The 20,542-nt window shown below is 42.9% G+C and overlaps 1 protein-coding gene across 1 annotated transcript in view; it reads right to left on the reverse strand.

Moving 5' to 3' along the window:
* LOC112120573 (protein zyg-11 homolog B) overlaps positions 1-19,577 on the reverse strand; it is a 30,045-nt gene extending 10,468 nt beyond the window's left edge. The window contains exons 1-11 of the mRNA XM_024219702.2: positions 18,828-19,577; positions 14,666-14,806; positions 13,480-13,656; positions 9,436-9,500; positions 8,077-8,176; positions 7,936-7,986; positions 3,212-3,373; positions 3,059-3,106; positions 2,170-2,367; positions 2,015-2,067; positions 137-234 (exon numbers count right to left, since the gene is read on the reverse strand). Coding sequence (XP_024075470.2) covers positions 137-234; positions 2,015-2,067; positions 2,170-2,367; positions 3,059-3,106; positions 3,212-3,373; positions 7,936-7,986; positions 8,077-8,176; positions 9,436-9,500; positions 13,480-13,656; positions 14,666-14,806; positions 18,828-19,538 — 1,804 coding nt within the window. The 5' untranslated portion in view covers positions 19,539-19,577. The remainder of the gene's footprint in view (positions 1-136; positions 235-2,014; positions 2,068-2,169; positions 2,368-3,058; positions 3,107-3,211; positions 3,374-7,935; positions 7,987-8,076; positions 8,177-9,435; positions 9,501-13,479; positions 13,657-14,665; positions 14,807-18,827) is intronic.
* Positions 19,578-20,542: the final 965 nt, after the last annotated feature.

Below are 20,542 nucleotides of genomic sequence, written 5' to 3' on the forward strand. Positions count from 1 at the left end.
GCAAAACCTTAACATGTCTTTTCCCATCAGAGTTAAGGATGAAGACCATTAGAACTTCCTGGATTCTTTTAGTTATCCTGGTAGACTATATGTTAAGAGAGAGGAATTTAAATGTTGTTTTATTCCTAGTACATACGGTTTTTGCTGCAGACATGCTGCATGGCCCACACTGCCCACAGCTGAACCCCAGGCGTCATGAAGCAGCCAAGTAGTGGGAAAAAAGGATTGAAAGACCTACAGATAAAAAACAAAAACAGATGCTCAGCACTTCATTTGGCTACTGGATACCATTACTACCGAGACCATACCTTCACTACATATTTAGTTAAGGGTCTAGGTAAGAAAGACAATTGTGATATGTTTGAGCAGGGGTTCTCAAACTTCATTGCACCACGACCCCCATCTGACAACAAAAATTACTACATGACCCCAGTAGGGGGGACCAAAGCCTGAGCCCGCCCAAGCCCCACCACCCGGGGCAGAGGAGCCAAAGCCCAAGCTCCACTGCCCAGGTGGGGGGGCCAAAGCCTGAGCCTCGCCATCCAGGGCTGAAGCCCTCGGGCTTTGGCCCCGGGCAGTGGGGCTCGGGCTTTGGCTCCGGGCGGTGGGACTCGGGCTTCGACCCTGGGTCCCATCAAGTCTAATGCCAGTCTTGGCGACCCCATTACAATAGGGTCTCAACCCACTTTGGGTGTAACCGCTGTGTTAGAGTCTTGGATGCAGTATTTGACATTTGTTCCCAGGGCTTAAAATAGTTTATTTATGTTATTTACTAGTAAATCATGACTCTAAGCCATAGCACAGGGGTGGGCAAACTTTTTGGGCCGAGGGCCACATCTGGGTGGGGAAATTGTATGCAGGGCCGGTTGTATGCAGGGGTTTGGGAGGGAGTGTGGGGTGTGGTGTGCAGGAGGGGGCTCAGGGCAAGGGATTGGGGCAGAGGAAGGTTGCGGACTGCGGGAGGGGGCTCAGGGCAGGGGTTGGGGTGCAGGAGGGGTGCAGGGTGCAGCAGGGGGCTCAGGGCAGGGAGTTGGGGTGCAGGAGGGATGCGAGGTGCAGGCAGGGGGCTTAGGGCAGGGAGTTGGGGGGCGGGGTGCAGGAGGGGTTCAAGCTCCAGCCTGGCGCCGCTTACCTAAAGCGGCTCCAGGGTGGCAGCAGCGCGCACTTGGGCCAGGGCAGGCTCCCTGCATGCCTGCCCTGTCCCCAGCCCCGCGCTGCTCCAGGAAGTGCTGTCGCCCCTGGGGGAGGGGAGGCGGAGGGCTCAGTGTGCACTGCCCTTGCCGCGCCTCCAGGAATCTCCCCCCCCACCTCCGAAACTCCCATAGGCCGCAGTTCCCCATTCCCGGCCAATGGGAGCTGCGGGGGGGCGGTGCCTGGAGGCAAGGACAACGCATGCGGAGCCCTCTGATCCCCCGCCCGGGGACCGCTTCTGAGAGTGATGCCAGGCCCACGGTGCCACAGGGGGCAATCCCACGGGCTGGATCCAAAGCCCTGAGGGGCCGGATCCGGTCCGCGGGTCATAGTTTGCCCACCCCTGCCATAGCATCTGGTGCCTCACATTACTTACAGGCAGGAGTACCTGACCTGTGTTATAGAAGAGGTCATACAAGATGATCTAATGGTCCTTTCCAGCCTTAAAACCCAGAATCTGTGGCATACAATACCACCCTATATTACTGTAGCTCAATAGCTAATATGCTGTTTAGTTTCTTCATATGATCCTTTGAACATTAATTCGAAAGTTTAGCTAAAGAGGTAAGGCAGGCTGTAGTAGGAGACAGGAAAAGAACAGCCCTATATTTGGCTCTGAAAGGAGACCCAGGCTGACTCATTTCCCCCTTCACTCCCAAAGGTCAAGCCACCTTGTCCAAGGTGAGATATTAGAGGTTACAGTCCAGAAGCATGGTTTGGCAGGCAGCCTACAATGCTTCAGGCACAGATCTGTAATTTTTAGAGCAAGTTGAAGGGTGCTAGAATTAGTATTTTCCAAACTTTAAATCAAGGCAATAGTTACCTGTAGGCAACCATCTCACATTCTGGCGTTGGCCAATTCAAAATGGCTGAGTGCTGCAAGATAGAGAACCAAGTGCTGAAATACTTAATGCTAATTACAGGCAATTAACATTAATATAACACAAAAGCAGGGAATATTTTTAGCTATTTCTGTACCAGTTGTTCAAGAAGAGATGTCCTCTGAGTGTGACTCAATGTCCAGGCCTGCTCTCCTCGAGATATCAAGTGAGCAATAATCCCGGCTGCAAAGTAACTGACTTCTACCTCAACACTGTGCAATAGTTTACTGATGTGGTCTATGAAGTCCTTCCACATTAGCTCAGAATGTAGCTCTTTCACTTCTGCTATGTTGTTCTGTAGGAAAACAGAATTGAGAAAATATCAATAGAAATAATGATGTATTAATGGGTGTCTAACTTTAACTCAGTTATATGTATTGATATTAGAGGCAAATTTCAAAGTCATAGATGGGAGCTAGGCATCTAACTGCCAATTTTGCCTTTGAAAATCTCCCCGTTTTACTCTGAATTTGTCTAAAAAGTTAATGGCTTTCACTTCCTACCTCCAACATTCCCTTCCATGAAAGACTCCCTCAAACCATTAAGACATAGATCACTAACTTATTTATGCTCTTATTTTAAAAAAGAATAAAAACTTCTAAACAGATCCTTTTGAGAATTTACCCAGAGTGATTTAGGACCCTAAAGTCCCATTGACTTTCAACCTTTAACCTTCTTTTGAGTCCTTGAAGTCATTTGAGGACTTACTCCCTACCCTTTCCTGAAGGCTCAGACTGTCCATAATAACTATTAAATAGCCACTCCTACATAAGGTGGTGCTTTGGGAACACTGGCAATGTAGTCTAAAAATCATGATGTCAAATGCATAGCTCACAAGAACCCAATATGTAAGATTAAAGGTTAAGAAAATAAAGTATAATTAACAGTGTACCATCTAAGCCAATTCTCAAATAGAAATTAAATAGGGAGACAATTAAGAACAACTTGTATTTCTGTGAAATTTATAATTTTTCTATTCTTCTTACCAGAAGGCCAAGAACTTTCTGTTGGATAGACGACTCAGATGGGAAAGACTGTAAAGTGAAATATAGCTTATGTAAGCCACAAAATAATGGTTTGTTAATGCTGAAATTTTAGAACGAAGGAATGCAATCCACCGCATAAACCATAGTCCTCACCTCTAAGACTCTCATGAAGAGTTCTAGACCTTGATTTTCAATAAAGTGCCTACATGTGGTTGGAGATTCATCAGTGAGATTCCAAAGCGCACTCAGTGTAAACTTGAGTGTAGTATCCACTAGATTCTGATTTGTTTTCTGCTTAACTATTTGTAGAAGTTGCTGAAAAAGGAAGAACAAAAAGGACAGTTAGCTTTGAAGTTGTGTGCTCTATTCCTATATCATCATCTTTGTTTACTTATGCACAGACTAGGGCAATGACTAGGGTAACTGCATCTCTGATTAGAATGGAGATTTATATCCTTAGTGATTAACACAGTCAGTTTTTCTGTATATTTCTCCTAATTATTTTCCTACACGCCCTATGCTTGCATTCTTTTATAAGAGAGCAAGCATATTCATAGCATCATAGAAATGTAGGACTGGAAGAGACTTTGATAGGTCATCTAGTGCAGTTCCTTGTACTGAGATAGGACTAAGTATTATCTAGACCATCCCTTACAGGTGTTTAACATGTTCTTAAATGAAAGAACATGTTAGATGATGAAAGAACATCTCCAATTATGGAGATTCCACAACCTTCTTAGGTAATTATTTCCACTCCTCAACATTCCTTACTGTTAGGAAGTTTTTCCTAATGTCTAACCTAAATTTCCTTTGCTGCAATTTAAGCCCATTGCTTCTTGTCCTGTCATCACTGGATAAGGAGAACAATTTATTGCCCTCCTCTTTGTAACAACCTTGTACATACTTGAAACTTATGTCCCCCCTCAATCTTCTTTTCTCCAGCAGGAAAAAGGCTAATGTAGTGCCCATCTTTAAAAAAGGGAAGAAGGAGGATCCGGGGAACTACAGGCCAGTCAGCCTCACCTCAGTCCCTGGAAAAATCTTGGAGCAGGTCCTCAATGAATCAATTATGAAACACTTAGAGGAGAGGAAAGTGATCAGGAACAGTCAGCATGGATTCACCAAGGGGAAGTCGTGCCTGACTAACCTAATTGCCTTCTATGATGAGATAACTGGCTCTGTGGATGAGGGGAAAGCAGTGGATGTGTTATTCCTTGACTTTAGCAAAGCTTTTGATACGGTCTCCCACAGTATTCTTGCTGCCAAGTTAAGGAAGTATGGGCTGGATGAACGGACTGTAAGGTGGATAGAAAGCTGGCTAGATCGTTGGGCTCAACGGGTAGTGATCAATGGCTCCATGTCTAGTTGGCAGCCACTTTCAAGCGGAGTGCCCCAAGGGTCGGTCCTGGGGCCGGTTTTGTTTAATATCTTTATTAATGATCTGGAGGATGGTGTGGACTGCACTCTCAGCAAGTTTGCAGATGACACTAAACTAGGAGGCGTGGTAGATACACTAGAGGGTAGGGATCGGATACAGAGGGACCTAGACAAATTAGAGGATTGGGCCAAAAGAAACCTGATGAGGTTCAACAAGGACAAGTGCAGAGTCCTTCACTTAGGACGGAAGAATCCCATGCACAGCTACAGACTAGGGACCGAATGGCTAGGTAGCAGTTCTGCAGAAAAGGACCTAGGGGTCACAGTGGACGAGAAGCTGGATATGAGTCAACAGTGTGCTCTTGTTGCCAAGAAGGCTAACGGCATTTTGGGCTGTATAAGTAGGGGCATTGCCAGCAGATCGAGGGACGTGATCATTCCCCTTTATTCGATATTGGTGAGGCCTCATCTGGATTACTGTGTCCAGTTTTGGGCCCCACACTACAAGAAGGATGTGGAAAAATTGGAAAGAGTCCAGCGGAGGGCAACAAAAATGATTAGGGGTCTGGAGCGCATGACTTATGAGGAGAGGCTGAGGGAACTGGGATTGTTTAGTCTCCAGAAGAGAAGAATGAAGGGGGATTTGATAGCAGCCTTCAACTACCTGAAAGGGGGTTCCAAAGAGGATGGAACTCGGCTGTTCTCAATGGTGGCAGAGGACAGAACAAGGAGCAATGGTCTCAAGTTGCAGTGGGGGAGGTCTAGGTTGGATATTAGGAAACACTATTTCACTAGGAGGGTGGTGAAGCACTGGAATGCGTTACCTAGGGAGGTGGTGGAGTCTCCTTCCTTGGAGGTTTTTAAGGCCCGGCTTGACAAAGCCCTGGCTGGGATGATTTAGTTGGGAATTGGTCCTGCTTTGAGCAGGGGGTTGGACTAGATGACCTCCTGAGGTCCCTTCCAACCCTGATATTCTATGATTCTATGAAACAAACCCACTTTTTTCCAATCTTTCCTTGTAGATCATGTTTTCTAGACCTTTAATGATTTTGTTGCTCTTATCTGGACAAATTTGAGAAAGTCCAGAGCTTTCCTAAAGTGTGGTACCCAGAACTGGACATAATATTCCAGAGGAGACCTTAGCAGTGCTGAGTACAGTGGAAGAATTCCTTTCATGTCTTGCTTACAACACTTCTGCTAATATATCCCAGAATGATGTTAGCTTTTTTGGCAACAGTATTACATTGTTGACTTATATTTAGTTTGTGATCTTTTCTACAATACTCCATCCTACGCAGTCATTTATGCAATTGATTATTCCTTCCTAAGAGTAGTACTTTGGATTTGTCCTTATTGAATTTCATCCTATTTATTTCAGAGCATTTTTCCTGTTTGCCAAGATCATTTTGAATTCTAATCCTGTCCTCCAAAATGCTTGCAACCCCTCCCTGCTTGGTATTGTCCACAAACTTTGTAAGTGTATTTTCTATGCCATTATCCAAATCATTTTTTAAGATATTGAATAGTACCAGACTCAGGACAGATCCCTGTGGGACCCCACTCAATATACCCTTCCAGCTTGACTGTGGACCATTAATAACTACTCTCTGCGTTCAGTTTTCCAACCAGTTGTTCATCCATCTTACAGTAGATTCATCTAGGGTATATCTCCCTAGTTTGCTTATGAGACAGTATCAAAAAACCTTACTAAACTCGAGATTCACATCTACTGCTTTCCCCCCCCAACCACAAGGCTTGCTACCCTGTCAAAGTAGTATGTTAGGTTGGTTTGACATGATTTTTTTTTTTTTTTTTGACAAATCTATGTTGACTGTCACTTATCACGTTATCTTCTAGGTGCTTACAAGCTGATTGTTTGATTATTTGCTCTATTATCTTTCCTGGTACCGAGGATAAGATGACTGATCTATAATTCCATCGGTTGTCCTTATTCCCTTTTTTATAGATAGGTACTATATGTTCCCTTTTCCACTCCTCTGGGATCTTTCCATGAGCTCTCAAAATAATCACTAGGTGCTCAGAAACCTCTTCTGCCAGTTCCTTCAATATCCTGGATGTATTTCATCGGATCCTGCCAACCTGAAGACATCTAATTTGTCTACGTAACTCTTAACTTGTTCTTTCCCTATTTTAGCCTCAGATCCTACCCCATTTAAACTGATGTTCACTGTGTTAAATGTCCAATCACTGCTAACCTTTTTGGTGAAAAAGGAGGCAAAAAAATTGCTGCGTTTTCTGTTATTGCCTTTCCCTCCTTGTTGAGTAATGGGCCTACCTGTCCTTGGTCTCCCTTTTGCTTTTAATGTATTTGTAAAGGGTAACAAGAAAACATTTTTTGTCCCTAGCTAGTTTAATCCTGTTTTGTACCTTGGCCTTTTTAATTTTGTTCCTACATGTTTGTGGGTTGTTGTTTTTTCCCATCTCTCTACCTCTTAAACCTCTTGCAGGATTGTTATGGGCCAACTGTACAAGACCACCACCTCCATTTGATTGTTTCAAGCAGTGGCAATTTTTCCTAAATATTCTATTGCACATTTAAAAAAAAAAAAAAGAAAAACATTAAACTAAGGTTGGTAGGGGAAAATATTAAATACTAATTTAAGCCTCTGTCTGGGTGTTTAATAACTAGTAGTCACTACTTTTAGTGACTTGCATCAAATAAACTGGATCAAGTGTCTGACTTTTTTGTTTCTGCAATGAATTCCACTAAGACACCTAATTTCTTCTGACGAGAATTAAGATTTATAACTGATCAATAGCTTCCTCTTGAACATCTATCCTGCACAGACATTAAGGAAATGTAGTTTGGTATACTGGTTGGCCATAAGTAAGGCGCCAGCAGAGATGTGTTTTGCATTATAGTTTCTCTCAAGAAATTGAGAGAGCCATTTCTGAAATGTGTATTTCCACTGCCCTGAAGTTGAAGCCATCAAACTGCTCCTGAAACCAGGTCCCATGAACAATGACTTCTGATAGTTTGTTCTGTGTCACAATTTTATTCCAAACTCCAGTAAAAACATGTTAAACTTTTTTAAAAGGTGTGAGATACTTAGTTTACCCTCTATGTATTGCTGCAGCCAGCTGACATCACGGTGGCCCTATGTACTGTACCTGCATGGCAAAGTAAACATGTCCACGGGAGCTTGTTTTCAAGGTAAAGTAAATTGCAAATAATAAAAAGTTTGAGTCAGAGTTGAGTTTTCCATCCATACTGCAGTCATTTAAGTCCTGACGCAATCAAGTTATTTACTTTGGCTTCTATTTAGCTGGGCCTAAAGGCCACCCTCATTAACATGGTGACAGAGTCCTCTCCTGACAGTCTGGAATGCCAATCTTTTCCTGGTAGCAGTCCTGACAGAAGGTAAAATTTAACTACTTATTTTTAGTTTAATAGAATACATCTAACTGTAGCCAATTTCAAAATGATTTAAAATAGGAGATCCAGGGTAGCAATTTGTAAGACACAGCATTGGACTTACCCTAACAATGAAGAGCTCTGCACCAAGTTGAGCTGTTTGCTCAGTTGAAAGCTATAAACAAAAACATTAGGTGAATATCAGAAAATTCATCAGGACCTGGGAAATTATACTTCAGCACTTCTACATGTATAAGTCTTGTACCTTTGCAGCTAGAATGGAGATGATAGCCACTGCCATCCTCTGCATATTTTGATCTTCATGGTTACATAGCCACTGCATAACAAGCTTGGCTGCTTCAAATCTGAAAGTTAACAGTTTTTATTTTCAGAACAGAAGTTGCATAAGCCTTTGAAACAGAAAATACACACCGCACATCAGACCAGGATGCCCCCATGCAGTAGAAATCGGAAGCACTGTGCTTTGTCCCAAGCAGGTGGAAGTGAACATTGGAATTAAGAGCAGGCAAAGCTAGTGTCAGGCCCACGCAATGAGTGAAATTTACAGAGCAACACAAAGGCCTGGTCTACACTGGGGGGGATCGATCTAAGTTACGCAACTTCAGCTACATGAATAACATAGCTAAAGTTGATGTACTTAGACCTACTTCACTGCGGTGAGTCGACTGCTACCACTCCCCCGTCGACTCCGCCTCTCGTGGCAGTGGAGTACAGGAGTCGATGGGAGAGTGCTCGGGGTCCATTTATCACGTCTAGACTAGACATGATAAATCGACCCCCGCTGGATCGATCTCTGCCCGCCGATCCGGTGGGTAGTATAGACATACCCTCAGAAAAGTTTCAACATCAGCTTTTACAACAGCTTTTAGGTAAACCAAGGAACACCACCAACAGAAATCTCTACTGAAAACGTGAAGAGCTTACAGTCTGCCAGCCTGCTACAAAAAATATAAAATCTTCAGTTAGGCCAAGATCACAGGGATTACTCAGATTTCAGGATCTGCTCCCCCACTGTCTCTTTTACTAGACGTTTAATATAAAAGCACAAGGTTCTCTTTTGTAAAGAGCTGAAGGAGAATTGGCTCAAGACCAGAGATAACCCCTCACTTTCTTTATCCTTCATCATCTGACCTAGGCATGTTGGATGCAAACCTTCCAAAGCCTTCCAACGACGTTTCTAAATAAAGGGACCACTTAAAAATGACAAAACTCACTTCCACAATTCCAGAGAGAGTCAGCAAACTGGAGATTAAATTCTGACCTCTGTTACACCAGTGTAAAGCTGGAGTAAATTAACTGAAGTCAATTCCCTTGTCTAGACAAGGATTTTTTCAGACCTATAATCCATATAATTGTGAATTATGGGCCCCAAAAATTTCTCGTGTATACACAAGTGAGTTACTATGGGATCTGAGATCAGAATCTAACCCTATGAATCAATATCTGGTCTCCAAAATGGCAGAGTTCTATTTTTCCTGAGACTAGGCCAACAATTAGCATATTTCAAAAATAAATGCTACAATCCAGGAGATTAAAAAACAACAACCAAAACCCATTGATATGTTACTCTACATCCCATTTTAATTAATAGGATTAAATTTACCTGTTAAATGGAACATCCTGAAGGATCCTGTCACTGCATAGTGAAAGAAGGCAGTTCTTCTGCAGCTGTATGAGATCAAAAAAGTGTTCAGCAGAAAAATACAAAAATTGCAAAGTGCTTCCTTGTTAGATAAGAATCGTGGAGTTTGATGGATCATGTACTGTACTGTAAATGGTTATACTTCTAAACAAGAGAAGTGTCAAATCAAAAACACTCACATTTTTCTAGAACAAAGCAAAGTCCTTTACATAACAATAACACCCTCTTCACTAGAGAATGTGCCATACAATACTAGGGAGTCAAGTTTCGCATGGTCTCTTTACCCAATACAAAGTATAAAGGCTTTTTGGGGGTGAAACTGGTGTCAAGTTGTACAATGCCAATTTCTTATTGTTAATTAAGGTTTCTAGAATGACTATTAATAATTGACCTCCAAATGGGTAGGGTCAACAACTTAATAAGAGCCAGGTAGACATGGCTACAGAGATATAATTGGCTGTACTATAGTCTTGCACCTAGAACATTTCTTCCTCTTACAATTAAACTCAATGGTCCAATAAGGTGGGAGAAACAGTTTTAAAAAAATCCATAACTTTCTTCAAAGCTATATCCCAAAACACAGAGCACTCTAAGCCAGTTATCCTATCACAATTAATGAGATCTGCAAATCATTCATGATCTCTAAAATCCATACTATAAAAATGGTTAATTTGTTGCCCACAGAGGAAAATACTAGAAAACCTTTGGAAGTGGACTTGGGTAAAGAAATACCCCCAAAATATTTGGAAAAAGAGGTCTGTATCAAAACTGTCTAGACCGGGGTCTCAAACACACGGCCCATGGAGTTATTTCCTGCGGCCTCCCCCATAGGCGGCGACTCCACTGGCAGCCAAGCTCCCCTCCCCCTCGGGTACCCCCACCCCCCCCCGCCCCAAGCACGCCGCATCTCTGCTCCTCCATCTACCTCCCAGCGCTTCCAGGCAGTCCTTAGGACTTTTCGGGGGGGGGGAAGAAGGGGCGGAGTGGGGACGTGGCTCGGGGGAGGAGGCGGAGAAACGGCGGGGCCGGAACGTGGATTTGGGGAAGGGGTTGGAATAGGGCAGGGGTGGGCAAACTATGGCCCGCGGGTCAGATCCGGCCCCTCAGGACTTTGGATCCGGCCTGCGGGACTGCCTCCCGTGGCGCCATTGGCCCCGCGCCCTCTCCAGAAGTAGCCGGCACCACAGCCCTGGGCAGGGTGGCAGAGGGCTCCGTGCATTGCTCTTGCCTCCAGGCACAGCCCCCCCGCAGCTCCTATTGGCCAGGAACAGGGAACCGTGGCCAATGGGAGCTTCGCGGGAGGTACCTAGAGGCGCAACAAAGGCAGCACACATGGAGCCCTCTGCCCCCGCATCCTCCAGGGGCGGCTTCCTGGAGCGGCGCGGGGCTGGGGACAGGGCAAGCAGGCAGGGACCCTGCCCTGGCCCCGGTGCATGCCGCTGCCAGCCCACAGCCTGAAGTCCTCCTGCACCCCTGCCCCCCAGCTCCCTGCCCTAAGCCCCCTGCCTGCACCTTGCATCCCTCCTGCACCCCAACTCCCTGCCCTGAACCCCCTGCTGTCCCCTGCACCCCTGTGCACCCCAATCCCCTTCCCTGAGCCCCCTCATACACTCCACACCCCACCTCTGCCCCAATCCCTTGCCCTGAGCCCCTTCCTGCACACCACACCCCCTCCCACACCCGGCACTCCCTCCCGCACCCCAACCCTGCATACAATTTCCCCACCCAGATGTGGCCCTCAGCCTAAAAAGTTTGCCCACCTCTGGAATAGGGGCAGGGAGAGGGTGGAGTTGGGGCGGGGACTTTGGGGAAGGGGGTGGGAAAAGGTGGGGCAGGGGCGGGGCCTCATGGACTAGATGAGCAGTCTGAGGTATGAAGTTCAACACATATGCTTCTTTACTGTGAGTAGTTGGGAAGATTGTTTGTTAAAAGTGGCAATGTACTTTGCATGAATAGTTACTTTAAAAAGTTCCTGCCATTACAGCTGTGTTGATAGACTCTTAGTGTAGATCATCAGTGTTACTGACCACATACGGAATAGTTACAGGTGTTTATATTTTATTAAAAACCCTCTTCACATTACAGTTTTAAAAAAAGTTAATACATTGACTTTTAATAGCATAGTGTATTACTCTTTTTTTTTTTTTCCTTCTTCATTTTTGACAATACTTTTGTATCGTTGTATGAAAAGATTTCAGTGATGCGGCCCTCAGGCCAATGTACTAGTCCTCATGTGGCCCTCGTGGTGATTTGAGTTTGAGATCCCTGGTCTAGACTAGTAATACTCAGACCTCAGTGGTTCAGGAGCCAAATTAGTGATCAACATTACCCAAAAGAGCCACAGTAGTGTGAATGACAGGAGAAATATATATATCAACTAAATATTATTCTCACAGCAAATAAGTTAATAACTTAGTGCAAGATGATATTTTAATTAGTTAACAACATAGTAAAAGCATCCTCATTGATTTAATTATTAACCAGAGAGTGTTTTAATATCATGTGCTGCAAAGAGCCGTAGGACTCACATCAAAGAGCCAGTTGCACCAGTCTGATTATCACTGCTTTAGACCCATGGTGGAAGGGAAACACTGTACCAGATATTAAAAACAGGGCTTATTTGCCCCCAGTACACAGTCTTTAAAGTTGACATTTTAGACTGAGAATTGCCCAAAACATACTGCTGAGAATGGCAGCCTCTTTCATTATATCAGGCATTTGCTAACTTTTGGAAAAAGGTAGGCATTCATTCCTCACAGCCTGTGGAATGTGATATATCTCCCACACTTTTCAACGAGCTTGACCTCTTTGAAACACCTCACAAGCAAATCCTGCCAGACCTAATGCTACTTTGCGGCTCATCATCCAAAATGAGTTTTGTAATTAGGGACTACACAAGAAGTTTCCACCTTCCTCGTTGGAGGGAAGCTTTCCTCCAATACATTCAATTAATCATGCTTTACTGAGCAATAACCCACAGGCACCATGTAGAGAGAAGTGGTACCCATATATCCAAAATTCTCTACCAGAAACTTTAGGGCTGTTTTTGTAAAAGACAACACAATCAGTTCTGGACTTTTACTTAACTCAATCCTGCCTGGATAATGATAATATCATGGCGATAACCATTGGGACATAGCTGTCAGATATCTAATGGTGGTATCTCTCCTGTTTGTCTCTCTCCTTTCTGTTCTGGTTCTTTGTTTTTTGCTGTGTGAGGAAACGTTTAGCACAGTTACTGAGTTTTGTGCATACAATGGTTGATAAAGATGACAATAGGCATTATTCTTTTATTTGCCTCTTATTGTCCTTGTTGATTAGTTTGATTTCAGTAAAATAAAGTCTTTAAAAAGGCCATGCTAGAGGAACGTTGCTTCTACAAACTGCACTCCTATGAGGCAGAAAGTTCAACAGGGAAGTGACTCCAGGGAATGCAAAAATCAAGGACAGAAAGGCACCAGACATTCCTTGCCCATGTGTTTGTCAGTGGGAAAATGCAGCTACTATTAGTGCCTGTTAGGTGGAATCTCATTGTACAGTGACGCAGTTCATAGCAATAGTACAACCACAGATTCATTAATTCTAGTAAGTTAACTATCCAACTGCACTTCTACAAGTTCTGTCATGCATCGTGATTATATTAATGTACTGCAGTCTAAGAGTAAAACTGTCACAAAGAGCAGCCTTTCAAGTTACAATATATCACGTGTGCATACTGTACACAAACATATTTGGGTATATCTGTTCAAGGCCATCGTTGAGGTAGAGTCAGACCTTGCCTCTTCTCTGTTAAGTTCATACTGTTTTGCAACATCTACAGGGATGGTTAGATCTCCATCAAGTTTACAAGACAGCTGAGGCTCTATTTAGCTTACAGTCAATACTTCATAGCATTAAAATAGTCTCAAAAGTAGAAACACATCACAGCACCTGGGCTGTATTTCTATTATTAGGCCTCCTGTTAAGATGAGAAATCCACAGAAAAAAGAAACCTAATATTTTTACCTGTTGATGGTTGGGAAAATGTTCCATGGCCTTAAGGAGTAAGTGAGTGACATCAGCCAGTAGTCGAACAGGCATGCCTGCTGCTAAATCTTGCTTGGTTAAGTTAAACACACATGCACTTGCTGCTAACTGCACAGGCAAGTTCAGAGGGTGATTTCGCATTCCAATAACCACGAGCTGAAAGACAAACAAAATCATATTCACATTATATATAAATCCACATACTGAAGAGCAACCCTGGATCCATTGGTGATTTGGTGCCCCACAGTTCCTCCCTACCTCTCACTCAATTCAACAACCCATTCAACAACAAATAAGTGACATTTCAGTATCCCGAAAGAGCCTCTCTGCTTTTGCTCAGTTATTTCAAGCAAATAATCTTAATGCTACTACAGCAACAAGACTGCTAATTTACCATAGGCCTATAGCCATCCCTTCTCAGGTTATGTTTTTGGCTTTGTAAACTTGTCACAAATACCTTATACACAGGGAAATGGAAGAGTAATCTTTGCTGGTGATTGAATATCCAAACGCTCTTTGCAATTGACACTAACATGATCAAGCAGCAATATCTCCTGCTAACACAGTAGGGCTGGAAGAATCATGAAATTTTCTTAAAGTCATTTGTTTAATTTGAAAGATGCTGATCAATAATCTTTTTTGTTAGAAAACTGAACCTCTCTGATCTCTCCTTCCATTGGAATGATAAAGATTGAACTACCTCTGGGGCTCCAATGATACAAAGCTAGTGGCCTAGGGACAGGCTTTTAGTCTAATAACTCCTACAGGTAACTCAATAGTCTGTCTATCTTTAAGCAATACTTGTTCAATAGTTAGCATGTCATAATGCAATATTAGGAGACTATTCTAAGCCATATTCAGAAGTATTTATTTGTAAAATGAATTCATACTGCTGCTGAATTAGCCTGGTGCCTCTTTTCAGAGGAAAATCAACTCTTTTGCACCATCCACACCACTACCACATAAATCACTTTCACATGAACATTAACAGAAGCTTAATGATTTCTATTAAACCTCTTAAGCAATATCAAGTAACTAAACAGGCAGAAGAAAACTACATAACATACACTAAGTTTTCAGTATATTATAAGCTTTCCAGATGCTCATCTGAAGTTAAACTTACAGAACAGGGCAAGATTTTCTCATCTGAAGTGTACTGTTTTACCTTTAAAATTTCAGGCTTTGTTTTTTCCATAATGTGTGTAAGGCTGAATAGATGAAAGAGTGCTTCCCTCACAAAGAATGCCCGCTCACTGTACCGTTTCAGTGCTTCAGAAATCTGAGTTTCATTTGCTTCTCCAGACACCTATGAACAGACAAAGAAGTTTATATTTCCATTTCTTAAAAGTTGTCATTACTGTATTTCAGAATTTGAAATTTCTTAATTGTGCAAAACTATTGTTCCAAATCTGGTGGCATTTTATCCAAATCCCTGTGTTTTTAACATTTCATCTACCTAGTACATGATCTGCCTGCAGTAACTCAGGACTAGACACACTTTAGCATTCCCCATCGAAATAAGGTAACATTGTACAGTATAAATAGGGCCCTACCAAATTCACGGTCCATTTTGGTCAATTTCACGGTCATAGGATTTAAAAAATCATAAGTTTCATGATTTCAGATATTTAAATCTGAAATTTCATGGTGTTGTAACTGTAGGGGTCCTGACCCAACTCTGAAGGCAGCAGCGTGAAAGTAAGGGTGGCATTGTATGGTATTGCCACCCTTACTTCTGCACTGCTGCTGGCGGTGTGCTGCCTTCAGATCTGGGCACCTGGCCAGCAGTCACCACTCTCCGGCCACCCAGCTCTGAAGGCGGCACAGAAGTAAGGGTGGCAATACTGCAACCACCTTACAATAACCTTGTGACCTCCCTCCACAGCCCTCTTTTGAGTCGGGACCCCAGTTTGAGAAATGCTGGTCTCCCCCGTGAAATCTGTATAGTATAGGGTAAAAGTACACAAAAGACCAGATTTCACAGGGGAGACCAGATTTCACAGTCTGTGATGCATTTTTCATGGCCGTGAATTTGGTAGGGCCCTAAGTATAAACCAAAACTCAGCTTCAATCCAATCTTTGAACTCCCTGTAACCAATCAGGCAGGAGTGTCGTCACTCCATAACCAATTAATGTTGCTGGTGTCAATTTTTGCCTTATAAGCAAGATTCACAGCTGCATGATCCGTCACACACAAATGGGCACACGCTGCTGCTGAAACAATATAGTTGATGCCATTGTCTCAACTGGAGGTGGTGCTTTGTTTTAGCCACACCAATGAGAGAAAGCTTCCGTTTTTGCAGGTTACTAATTAGTTCAATCAGTAGCTATAGCTTCCCAGAATTCTATTAATGAGAAGTATCATAGGTCCTATATTCTCTTTTTTAAAAAAAGAAAAAGATGTATTCTTAAAGCCTAGACTTTAACTCAACTTGCTAACTCATGTGAAAAACAACAATTGCCTTCACTAGAATTTACCTTGAGTTAATTAACAAGCACTGGAACAAATTGCCTAGGAAGGTTGTGGAATCTCTGTCATTGGAGGTTTTTAAGAGCAGATTAGACAAACATCTGTCAGGAATGGTTTAGTTCAGTGTTTCTCAAACTGTGGGTTGGGACCCCAAAGTGGGCTGCAACCCCATTTAACGGGATCACCAGTGCTGGCGTTAGACTGGCTGGGGACCAGGGATGAAGCTCGAGCCCCACCACCCAGGGCAGAAGCCAAAGCCTTAGCCTCACCACCCAGGGCTGAAGCCTGAGACCCAGCGCGCAGGGCCAAAACTAAAGCCCAAGGGCTTCAGCCCTGGATGATGGGAATCAGGCTTTTGGCTTTGGCCCCCGTGCCAGGGGCAGTGGAGCTCAGGCAGGCTCAGGCTTCAGTCCCCCCTCCTGGGTCGTGTAGTAATTTTTGTTGTCAGAAGGGAGTTGCAGTGCAATGAAGTTTGAGAACCCCTGGTCTAGTTATTACTTAGTCCTACCTTGAGGGAAGGGGACTGGACTAGATGACCTATTGAGATCCCTTCCAGTCCTACACTTCTATGAGTCCCCATAAAACTCACTTTTCTTTTCTTTTTTGGCAGTCAAGACAAAAGAAGTTAGGCTTTGGAGAGTACCTTTAAAAAATTTCCCTTGCTCACCTAGTATCTTTTTCACCCCCGTTACAGCAAGCACTCCCATTATCTAATGCCATTGCTTTTTAAATCTCTTTATAGGTAAGCAATATGCTTTGGTACTTCATGTGTTTCCTAGGGGCAAGTAAATGTTCACTGACTGCAGTTGGTGAATTGTTATTTGCAAGGGGGGAGGGGATGGCTCAGTCATACACATAAAAAAGTTACGTTAATTCACCTCAGGATATCTGAAGGGATAGATGTTTGGCTCCTTTACAAGTTGCCAAGAGACTTTGCATTTGATGTGTTTATATAAGTCCACAATCAATGTTCTGCATCCCATATTGCTTGAGCCAAACAAATCTCTCAGATCTTGCTGCCAGACCAGGAAATAATCTTTCATACTACAGTGTTCTGAGAGATGCTGTTGTCATGTTTTTACTTGCTCTACTGATAAAATACAGTGTTCATTATCACTAAACTACGATGCATTTTGCAAGTAAAAAAACCCACACCATTTGGAACTCTTATGTCTGTCTCACATACTATATTACCTAGGGTTATCAGTTTATCTTCACAAGATATTTCATAGAGAAGTTTTGCTGGACTGTTATACAACTGTTCTGATCTCACTGGAAATTACTGCCTACTGTTTATTTTTAAGTGGTAACAGTACAAAAATCAGCTGCTCACACATTAGCAGACATTTCAATATAACTGAATTTGTATCTAAATTCATGGCAGAGCTAAAACCATTATGGAGCTGGTACAGCATAATCTTGAAGAAAGCCAAACTATACAAAAAGCATGGTATGACAAGAAGACAAGTGAAAGAGCCTTTAATATAGATGTTTTGGTATTAGCCCCTACAAAAAGCATGAAATACTCTCATGGGAGGGTCCCTCTGAGGTGATAGAGAAACTAAATGAAGTCACTTATCAGGTACAAAAACCCTATAGTCGGGGTTTACCCCAAACTGTACATATTAGCAGAGTAAAAGCTTACCATAACGGAGAGGCTATAGTAAACAGGATATGCTATGCAGATGCCTCTCAATGTCTGAGAGTAATGGGGAGAACTCTTTAGAGAGCATTAATTTAAGTGAAGGGCTAACCCCCATTAAAAAAAAAAAAAAAAAAAAAAAGTAGTGGCTGTGTTACAAAGTCAAAAAATGGTATTCTCTAACAAACCTGGTTTCACTTACCAGAGAGACCACCACATTAACACCAGTGATGCACACCTAGTAAATAGAAGGGCTTACAGAACTATAGGGACAATGAGGGAACAGATCAAGGGAGAGATGCACACCCATTTTGGCCAGTCCAGATTTTAAGAAAGTATTTGAATTGAATTGATGCATCCAACACAGGCCTAGGAGATGTACTGATGCAGACCAGGAAGAAACCCCCATTGCATTCTGAGCAAAAAATCTGTCTCTCACTGAACAGAATTACCCTGTAATAGAAAAGGAATGTTACGCTATTGTGTGGGGTGTAAAACAGCTCAGATAATTCCAACAGGTGGTTCAGGGTGTTAACAGATCACTCACCATTAATATGGTTCGAGAGAACAAAAGGAACCAACTCCAGATTGATACACTGGAGTATAGCTTTGCAGGAGTATTAAACATATTGAGGGGTTTGAGAACAAGGTAGCCAATGCCCTATCCAGAAAAGAGTGGGCAGAGGTGAGGCTCACATCATGGTGTGTCACTGATGTAATAAAAGGGCTGGGTGACAGGCAGAAACATCGATCTGAAAAACAGATGTTGAGCTGGAGTACAAAAGTAGTTCCTGAATATAAAGTTTTATTGCATCTAGTGTGTTAAGTAGAACTGCTCAAAGCTGCAGTCAAATGCCAATGCATCAATATGAATGAGGCTTTGAAATACTGATGCTTTATGCTAGAGGTCATGCCAAGGAACCAGAGTTTATTATGCCAATAAATAGTTTCAGACTATCCAGTGCTATCGTCCTGTTCCCATAGGTTTGATATCTCAAAGCAGTACTTCAAGACTCATTGACTGGTATAGAAAAATAGACAATATGACCCAAATTTTGGCACAGGAACAGTTACGTGAAGGCCTGACCCACAGTTATTAGCAATTGCCATTAACAGATAAAAATACTATGATGGGAGGTGAACCTATAATTTCATTCTGGGAGAACCACATGTTTGTTGTAACCACCTTAAATAGACAAATTTAAAAAGTCAAACCTTTAAGTTTCCTTCTCCTGTAAGGAATTCTGAGTAGCCAGCATCAGTAGCTAACAGTCCCACAAACTGCATTGTTGGTCTTTGTTGAATAAATGCTTCTACAGCTTCATCTGTAACATGCTTTCTTCCGGAAATGTCCAAAGACACAAGGTTAGGTAGGATATCTTTCTGTTCTAGTAAACGAAGTGCTATATCTGATGTGAATTGTTTATCATCTGAAATATCAAGATGATTCAGATATTTTAGTTCTCTTAGAACATCCAAAATCTGCGTGGTCGTCATTTTCAAGCATTTCAGGTGGTGCATGGTCAGAGACTTAAGTTGATCCTTGCAGGTGAGGAGTGCAGTTATGTCAGTGACAGAGGTATTGGATATATCTAGACTTTCTAACCTTGGAAGTGATGCAACATCTGCTAAGTCTTCATTGTAGAACAGCACATTGGTAATGCTTAAAGCACGAAGACCAGACAACTGACTGAAGCATCTTTCATATGGGTCTTCCAAGGAGAGAGTTAATGAGTTCAGCACAAGGCACTGAAGGTTTTGTTGGATCCATTTATTGCTACCAAGTCCACTTATGATGTCTGTGATTGTAATATCTGCATTCACCCCCGTAGCATCAAGTTCTACCAGCTTGTGATGGCAAAATGCTTTCCGGAAAGCCACTGCAGAGATTTTTGCTTTGCGGATACAAGCTCGTTTCAAACGCATCTGGTTGCCTCGAAAGATGCCCACAGTTCCATCGTTTAGCAGCCCTGTTGGAAAACAGCAATAAGTTTGTGTTATAGTACAGATTTTTTTTTTAAATCTATGAGGGGGGGGAAATGACAAGGGTTAACAAGAATAACTGGTTCATAATACACGGTTTGCAGTCAATGTTGTTATAATTAGGGGTCTACCAAATTCACAGTCGTGAAAATTGCATCACGGACCATGAAATCTGGTCTCTGGCTGCCCAGCTCTTAAGGCAGGGCTGCCACAGCACAGAAGTAAGGGTGGAAATATCATGCCACCCTTAATTGTCCACTGCTGCTGGCAGGCAGCATTGCCTTCTGAACTGGGCACCCGGCCAGCAGCCACCACTCTCCACTCTGCCTTCAGAGCTGGGTGGCGGGAGAGTGGCAGCTGCTGGCCAGGTGGCTAGCTCTGAAGGCAATACTGCCTGCCAGCAGCAGCAGAGAAGTAAGGGTGGCATGGTATTTCCATCCTGCCATCAGCTTCAGGAAACGCAGATGTAAGAGTGGCAATACTGCAACACCCTAACAGGCTTGTGACCCCCTTTTGGGTCTGGGGCCCTAGTTTCAGAAACTCTGAGGAGAAATCACACATTTTTCACAGGTTGGTCACGGCATAAATAGCAACATATACAAAACCTAATCTGCTTTGTATAAGGCTGAAAAGTTCAACTGAGAAGTTCAATTAAACGGTCTTTAAAAAAACCTTGAATTATGTTTGAAATGGACATTTTAGACTAAAACCTGCATTTATATGGACCTACCACAAACTTATGAGAACTGGTTAGAAATTTGACAAAAATTCAAAACATTTTGCTGAGGTTCCACCCACCCTCCATTTCCTGGCTGGTCCATATTGAAGGCCTGGAGTCTGATATCAGAAACAGGGTGGCCACCCTTATCAAAAAATAGACTTTAGTGAAGACATATGTTAGGCCTGCATTTAATATATAGTTAGAAGAAGAAAAGAATGGTTTTGAC

Source organism: Terrapene carolina, unplaced genomic scaffold, assembly GCF_002925995.2.
Source record: "Terrapene carolina triunguis isolate 2854851 unplaced genomic scaffold, T_m_triunguis-2.0 Scaffold103, whole genome shotgun sequence".
NCBI classification, from domain to species: domain Eukaryota; kingdom Metazoa; phylum Chordata; order Testudines; family Emydidae; genus Terrapene; species Terrapene triunguis.